Source organism: Eufriesea mexicana, unplaced genomic scaffold, assembly GCF_001483705.2.
Source record: "Eufriesea mexicana isolate 0111107269 unplaced genomic scaffold, ASM148370v2 scaffold15773, whole genome shotgun sequence".
Classification (NCBI taxonomy): domain Eukaryota; kingdom Metazoa; phylum Arthropoda; class Insecta; order Hymenoptera; family Apidae; genus Eufriesea; species Eufriesea mexicana.
In genome coordinates this window covers 102,663-110,860 of record NW_016923244.1, presented here as the reverse complement: position 1 = coordinate 110,860, position 8,198 = coordinate 102,663, and the positions used below count along the sequence as shown (strand labels likewise).

At 45.9% G+C, this 8,198-nt stretch overlaps 2 protein-coding genes across 2 annotated transcripts in view; both read left to right on the top strand.

The window, feature by feature from the left end:
* LOC108554058 (43 kDa receptor-associated protein of the synapse homolog) overlaps positions 1–4,972 on the top strand; it is a 7,686-nt gene extending 2,714 nt beyond the window's left edge. Inside the window, exons 2-10 of the mRNA XM_017909185.1 lie at positions 671–887; positions 1,661–1,812; positions 2,574–2,720; positions 2,962–3,121; positions 3,241–3,441; positions 3,544–3,642; positions 3,733–3,924; positions 4,139–4,338; positions 4,424–4,972. Of these exons, the coding sequence (XP_017764674.1) occupies positions 671–887; positions 1,661–1,812; positions 2,574–2,720; positions 2,962–3,121; positions 3,241–3,441; positions 3,544–3,642; positions 3,733–3,924; positions 4,139–4,338; positions 4,424–4,631 (1,576 nt within the window). The 3' untranslated portion in view covers positions 4,632–4,972. The remainder of the gene's footprint in view (positions 1–670; positions 888–1,660; positions 1,813–2,573; positions 2,721–2,961; positions 3,122–3,240; positions 3,442–3,543; positions 3,643–3,732; positions 3,925–4,138; positions 4,339–4,423) is intronic.
* An 807-nt stretch (positions 4,973–5,779) lies between these two features.
* The window catches only part of Patr-1 (Protein associated with topo II related - 1), a 4,538-nt gene continuing 2,119 nt past the window's right edge, over positions 5,780–8,198 (top strand). Inside the window, exons 1-5 of the mRNA XM_017909180.1 lie at positions 5,780–5,856; positions 6,479–6,673; positions 6,770–7,259; positions 7,365–7,468; positions 7,567–8,099. Coding sequence (XP_017764669.1) covers positions 5,830–5,856; positions 6,479–6,673; positions 6,770–7,259; positions 7,365–7,468; positions 7,567–8,099 — 1,349 coding nt within the window. The 5' untranslated portion in view covers positions 5,780–5,829. The remainder of the gene's footprint in view (positions 5,857–6,478; positions 6,674–6,769; positions 7,260–7,364; positions 7,469–7,566; positions 8,100–8,198) is intronic.

Below are 8,198 nucleotides of genomic sequence, written 5' to 3'. Positions count from 1 at the left end.
ACACACACACACACACACACACACACACACACACACACACACACACACACACACACACACACACGCACACGCACGCACACACACACGCACCCACACACGCACGCACGCACGCACGCACGCACGCACGCACATACAGGTCGTTCGTCTCGAGTTGGCAAACGGAATCCCGCGATCGGATTCGCGCGCGCGCGCGCGCCTCTTCGTCTGCCAATGTCGTCGTATCACCACCTCCGCTGTTGCTACTACCACTTGCCAACTATCGGCACTTCTACCGGATATCGGATCAACGGAATTCGCATAAGCGAAAATTTCGGAACGTCAGAGTAGTTGGTTCGTGATTCGAAAACGATACAAGAGAGTCAGAGACTGGTTCGCGATGGGGAAGAGAAGAACAAAGAGCCGCAATGCGGCGACAGGAGAAAAGAAAAAACCGGCTCCGGGAAAAACGTAACGAATAAATGTACATAGAGAGATAGACGGTAAGAAAATGGTGACACGCAGTGGCTGGAACGAGGCCAAAATGTGTTCGGTGACCGCGTGACAGAGGCATTCCTCGATCCGTCGTCTTAGATCTAGCCGTAAATCAGAATCGAGGAAAACGGGTGGACGTCGCGCGACGATCGTTGTAGCCGATTGCTCGTTTGAACGAATCTTTGTTGGACATTTACAGCGGACCGGTGAGTCATCAACTCTCCGCGACCGCCTTGCTGGGTAGCCCGGACGGATCGCGACATCCACTGGACGTGTGCGAGTTCACCGAAGAAGACTATCGGCATCAGAATTCCAACGGAAACGGCCATTACCAGAACGGCAGGTCCGGATCTGGATTGTGGGAATGTTTGATAGGTTGCAGACGTCGCTTGGATCAGCACATGGCTCGAAGACGGGTAAAACCTATCCTCTATCGAGGTCTACCCTTTTCCCTGTCTTTTATTTTTCCTTTTCTGTCTTTTTCTGTTTTTTTCTGTCTTTTTCCATCGCGATTCGCGACCTCGACGGACACATCTCCACCCTCTCTGTATCCCTCCCGCCCGGCTGGCCGTTTCTCCGCTTCACGGTCATTGTCGAGAACGCGGCGATCAGCCTCGCGGGCCAAGTGCACGCAACGCGATGATCGCGAGTCACGCTAGCCGCGAGATCGATTTCGCTGCTCTCGCATGCACTGTCCACACCGCCGGCGTAGAGTACGCGCGCGACTACGTATTGGTTGTAGGAGAGAAAGACGGAGGGTGAATAGAAGACAGGAAGGAAACGGTTTCCGGTCGATTGGAAAAACGCGCTTAAACGCGGAGCGTATTAGCCGCGTTACGTCTACGCGTTAGCGCGTCGCTGTCTGAACGCTTCGCTCCCTCCGGTATCTCCGAGGTCGACCGTGCTATTTATGTTACACAGGATCGGCGGATCTTAAACCACCGGTGGTGGAAGTTCAAGGCCGAATCGATACGACCTTCTCCGTCGTCGCTTCGGCGTTGGGACGCGCGACGCGGTAAAACGCGCTTAATCGCCGTAGAAAGGCGTTAAATCGTATCGGTGAAACGAACGGGGGATTCCCTTTTCGATCGCCAGGGTTACCAAGTTCTTCAATCTCCTTCATACGTATACGTATACGTATTCTTTCCACCTGCGCGTTACCACCTTTCCGCGATTTCGCTTGTTTCAGGTGGAGCAAGGCTTGAAGCTGTATCGCGCTCACAAACAACAGGCTGCCGTTCGCAAATGGAGGGGCGCTTTGAAGAACATCAGGCAACGAGAAGATAAATTCGCTCTCCTCGGTTATCTGTATCAAGCCTATATGGATTGGGGAAAGTACAGGTACCCACCTTAAATCGTACATAGCGAAAGTCATCGCGATCGGTTTCATCCGTGTATATTCGTGTGTTTCGTGTGTTTCGCGTGTTTCGCGTGTCTTGCGTCGGGACGCGTGCGTTTTCTGTTACGAACGGGTAAAGAAAGGACTCGAACAACGACGATGGGGTTAGGATCGCCGAGAAGGTGGTGTAGGAGATGGTGGAGAGATGAATGGAAAGGAGGAAAGGAAAGTGGAAAACGAGTCGGTTTGTTTCGCCGAAAGGCACCGGTAGTCCGGGCTGTTCAACCCACTTCACCGTTATGGAGAGGCACTGTCGGCCTCGTCGTAGCTTAAACTACGAACCAGGAAGAGAAAAGAGCTTAATAGAGAGAGATCGTAACCGAGAGATAGTATTTAGTCGGTGAGGCGCGCGACACGCGGAAGGAGACACTCGAAGATCCTTGACACGGTAACGAAGCTTTTTTCGTTTCGTCTCTGCTTGAAAGCGAGAGGAGAAAAGCGCGAAGCGAGACGAACAATAGCGACAAGACGCGAAAAGTAAAGCCCGTTGTCGCACCTAGGCTAGCATTCGACGCTATTTTCCGTTTTCCGTTTTCCGTTTTCCATTTTCCCCTTACCCTCCAGCTTTTCCTCCATCGCTGAAACTCTCTCGATTTTTTCATCCAACTTGTCCTCGCTTTCGTTAGAACGGCCAGAATACACAGGTAACCGAGAACCAACGGAAAACGTAACGAGTCGGAGAAATCGCGATATCCTTTTCCAGAGATAGCATCGATTTCGGACACAAACAGCTGTGCATATCCGAAGAGTTGGATTCGCCGAACATGCGGGCAGAGGCATATTTGAATCTGGCGAGGGCGCATGAAAGGTTGGGCGCACTCGATAGAGCCCTGGATTATGCGAGACACAGGTATCTATCACCCTCTCGGTAGGTAGATTGATACGACGATACGAGGTACGATAGCCTCGTATCGTTTATACATTTACGCGTAAACGATACCACGAACGATGGTACGCTCGTCTACGATGATGCGATCTACTGCTCCATTCCGATCTCTTTCAATTTTCGAGCGTTCGTCGTGCGTCATCGATCGATTCCGATTCCCCGCGATAATGCGAACAATATTCCTTTCTTCCTTTTTGCCTCGCAGCTTGTACAATGAATGCGATCAATGTGCGACTGCTGGATTGGTTCATCTGACCGTAGGCAGAGTCCACTTGGAATTAGCAGGATTTTGCAAAGCTTTGGAAGCTTTTCAGAGAGCTCATAAAATTGCTCATTCGATTCAAGACCCGTCGTTGGAATTGCAGGTAAGCGATTAGAGATTCGATGATACTTATTACTCGACGCGTAACGCGTATTCTCGTGTGTATCGTTGGTTGGCGAGTGTGCGTGCGTGCGTGTGTGCCTCGTATCTATCGATTCGCAGGTATACGTGGGTTTGTCGGAGCTATTCTGCAGATTACATGACGCCGATAAGAGCGCTAGGTACGCGGCAAGAGCGTACGACCTCTCGAGAAGTTTGCAGTTGGGCGACTTAAACTCCCGTCATCATAGAGCGGCCCTTCTTCAAATGGCGGCGGCGCTCCGGAAAAAGGGAGAACTCGGTGACGCCCACGATTATTGTTCGGTAGGAGGCAGTCATTTTCTTCCCTCGATCCTCTCCTTGTCTCTCTGTCCCTCTATCTCTCGCGTAAACCATTTTCATATTTTGATCGGAATCGCTCCGCAGGAGGCGACACGGCTGTCGCTCGTTTCCGGAGATCAAGCTAGTTACGCCAGGAGCATACGAATAATGGGAGATATTTATAGGAAAAAGTCCGACATAAACGTAAGTATGAGAAACGCGTGAAAAACGGACGAGATCAGATGGAAACGGTGGAAAAATCACGCATTGTTACGTGTCTGGAATCGGTCGTAGAAAGCGTTTCGACAGTACGAGAGCGCGATGGGGTCCGCGGCAGCGACCGGAGATCGTCTTTGTCAAATGGAAGCTATGGACGGTGCCGCGAGATGTCTCGAGGCCCTTCGACTTCAACACAAGATATGCAATTGTCGTCCTCTCGAATTCAACACCAGGTTGCTCGAAGTAGCTGGATCGGTCGGTGCGAAGGTAAGACATCTTTCATCTTTTTTTCGCCTTCTCGTTTTACTACCCTTGACTGATCCCTCGATAACCTCCTCTCGTTTCTCCTATTCTTCCTCATGTTGTTCTTCCTTCGCGCGCTTGCTCTCTCTCTCTCTCTCTCTCTCTCTCTCTCTCTCTCTCTCTCTCTCTCTCTCCCACTCTTCTCTCTTTCTCTCTTTCCCCTTTCTCTGGAACGTAGTTCCTGGTACGAACCGTGAGATCGAGGCTCTCGCGAATTTACGGTTCTCTCGGAGACGAGGAACAGAAAGCTCATCACGAGAGATTAGCCACGGCGATGGAGGAAGATTTGGAGTTGCGATGCGGAGGCTGCAACGAGCCTTTCGGCCTCGATGCTGATTCCTTGGAAGCGCTGCCATGCTCTCACATACTGCATGCCAGGTGAAGAGAAATCAAAAATCCCCGCCCTTCCGGTGTTCGTTCGAACCACCGATATTAATTTACGCTACACCCGTGTGATTCGCAGGTGTGCATATGACATCTTGAAGAGACGCGACAAAAAGAAGAAACGTCTGTGTCCCGATTGTCACAAGTCCGTTAGTTCACGATTGTACCTGCATTGCGAAGATCCTCACGGCATGAATACTTTGAATCACAGTTCCTTGAGTCTGGCGTCGTTGAGAGCCAGCAGTTTAGCCACGTTGGACGACTGTCATGCCACTAGCAGCGTTTAAACCTGCCGCGGTATCCGTTCTATCTACGAGATTTAGTTTCCTTCGTGCTCGATGACACGCGCTCTTCGATACGACGTTCTTCGGCGATCACCGCTAACATTCTGCGCAAGCGTAAGCGCAAGCGCGAATGCAAGCGCGCCCCACTCCTTTGCTCCGAACCCGTTGCGATCATGGGCGTATATACACGTTACTACTCTATTGTAATTTTTAATTTTCTGGATATACGGGGAGGGTATCGAGCTTGCACAGTCTGCCAATTAAGCGATTAGATATTAACGTTCTTTGACGCGTGGATCATCGTTTAACGTTTAAATTAGGATGAAAAAATTTAAAAGATATTAGCACGATTCAAAAGAATTTAATGGCAATAAAAATGCACATTCAGTTCATTCGCCTTTTTCAATAATTCTTCCCTTCTTTATTAATTAATACCTAAAATACCCTATATATGATGCATATAATCGCGTTAATAAATGACAGCGTACACGCGTGGTCTATGTGCGTCTTAACTTTCTCTAATCGTACCACGTGCGTCGTGCTTTATTTATATCCCGTCGTGTTGTTGATTTAAATAAGAAAAACGTTTATCATCGGCACCTACGATGTAAATTTAAAAATGCGTCGATTATCGAAATGAAGGAAAGAAAATTTTCCAATACCTCAGAATTTAATGCCGGAACACGTAACCGAAACACGTAAACTGGCCATGCTTTTAAAGTTACTGCCAATCGAATCTGCGATCGAAAAGAAAAAGATCGATGCGATCTTTGAACCGAATTGAATCGAGTTTCGAGACGCGGAGTAGCAGGCCAAATATCCGACAGCTTTTCTACGAACGACGCGACATCTAGAATATGCTTGGGAATTTACACGATACAACCGCCATGACCAGGGTTGCCGGGCGAAATCTCGTTTTCCCCGTTCAAAACCCCACTCCAACCGTACGGCAAAGCGGGAGAATATACTGGGTTTTCCAATTGTATCGTACTCACTGACTTACCGAAGCAGGTAGAGACCCAAGAACCGGCAGATGGCTCGCCCAGGAAGACCCAGTACATTCTCCCGCTCCGCAGCACGGTTAGAGTGGGGCTTCGAACAGTCTACCCCCACTTCTCTGAACGGGGAAAACGGGATTTCGCCCAGCAACCCTGGCCATGACAGCTGATGCATTTCGTATCGCTTGACGTTTGGTTAGAACATGTCATTTTGGAGGATCATGTTGGAGGTATCTTTCGTTTTCGACTCTTTTTGAAAAGAGTGGTATATAACGCGATAAAACTATGAGATTCTACACGATTTTCACGAAGAATCGCGCCGTGATTTCAACGGAATACAAAGAATTAAAGTGTTCGTGTAATCCATCGATAACGAATAACATATTTATAGTATACGAATAGGCAACATTTTTTATCACATTTTCTATACCTCGCGTTCTTCATCTGTTCTTCCCTTTTATATATATTGTTTCTAAAATACGTAGTACGTATCATTACCTCTCCGAGTCGTTATGGAGGTATGTCACATAACCTCAACAATGTCTCGTTCCTTTCAAAGGTCATTAACACTGCTGTCTTCGTATTCATCGTTATTGCCCTAATTTTTCCTCCTCTACTTTGTTTCGTTATAGTTTTCCGTTGGATGATTTATATGCATATCGTTTCAGCAGAATTAACAGAACGATCGTCCAATAGTTTGCTACTATTCTCGAACATTTTTCGTATAGAAATTTTCCCTACTTCTCGCTCAAAAGAATTATTTTGCATCCGCAATGGCTTAGTAATAGTAAGTTGTTGCTTTAGTAATACTTCTCTTTTTATTTATCCTGTCTTCTTATAATTTACATACAGGATAGCAATTTAGTAGATGGTCTTGAGTGTCCTATCGAGGAAGATGATCTTGGAGAAGAGGAAGAATATGATGCTCTGAATGATGAAACTTTTGGTTCTGAAGCCAATATTGGTGATTGGGAGGAAAATCATGAAAAACTTGCCGAAATTACAGAATCCAATCGCTTTCACCATCAAAATACTTCAAGCAAAAAAGTAAATAAAGTTTCAAGCACCTTATACCTTTCTTATGAAAAGAATATGCCCAATAACAAACTAGCTAAGATACTTTGCTAACGATTATTCTTGCAGAATATATTCGATGCAGATATCGAAGATATCGAAGATATCTTATCCCATTTGGTATTAGATGAGAAAGAAGGTATCGTTCCACGCCCTGGAGTTTGGGATAGTCCTTCTAACTTATCCCTTCCTAAACCTCGACCGCCATTAACATTACCAACGACTATAAGAAATGTATGCACTGTTGAACAATTGGAAAAGGGATTAATTGGAAACAGGCCACCACTTGGACTGAATAAACCTGTTCAGATACAACAGCAGCAATCGCAACAGCAACAGCAGCCACAGCAGCAGCAACAACAACAACCACCACACTACCAACAACAGCAGCAGCAACAGCAACAGCAACAATTCAATGGATCACTTTTGTTTGGGTCTTTGCCTTCACCACCACGATTCCCATCAGGGTTGGGTATACCACCCCCACATCCTCTTGTTTTACCACCAAACATGAGATTTCCTCACCCTCAATTTTTACAACACCCTAGATTATTATACAGTAAGTAAATTTTGCGATAGACAAATTTAGACGATAGAAACTCTAGCAAATACGCACGTGCATACATATCTTTTTCTCATAACATCAATGATTTCGTTTTTATAGATCAAACTGGAAATGTACTGAGATACCCTATAGCACCGCATCTGATGTTACCACACACCACTCAAAGACCTCCAATTCATGGCTCATTTTGCAATAATTTTCCTGTAAGTTTCATCAATTACTTAACCATTCATTTTATGTGATGAGTGCTTTAAAAAAAGCTTTAAAAGAAATTTTATTAAAATGAATCATATTTTTACAGCAATCACCGCTTTCGAATTTATATCCTCCTCCATTTTTACGAGCAGATCATGGCATAATACCCCCTTTCTCTAGCAATCACTCTGGTCATCAACAGCAACAGCAACATTCTTTTTCACATTCTGGAAATCAAAGAAGTCAAAATAGAGATTTTCATCATGGGGAACAACAAACGAATCACCAACCATTTTTTAAAAATAGTCAGCATTATCGTAACCATGATCGAAATAATCAGCAACATTATTATTATCACTGTCAAGGAATAAATGGAATAACCGGTTTAGGAGAATATGATGAATACGCCGGTCTCATGAGTAATCGGGAGAAACATTGGTTAATTAATATTCAAGTACTGCAACTTAACACAAATGATCCGTATGTGGACGATTATTATTACACAGTTTTCTGCGATAGAAGAAACAAACAGCGTATAAATCAAGAACGAAAAGATAAACAACAACGCAACAACAACAACAACAATAATAATAATAATAGTAACAACAATAATAATAATAGTTGCCATCGAGATTCCAGGTGAATTGTTTCTCTCTCCCTCCTTCCCTCTCTCTCTCTCTCTCTCTCTCTCTCTCTCTCTCTCTCCCTCTCTCCCCCCTTTTTCTCCTGCCCCCCCCC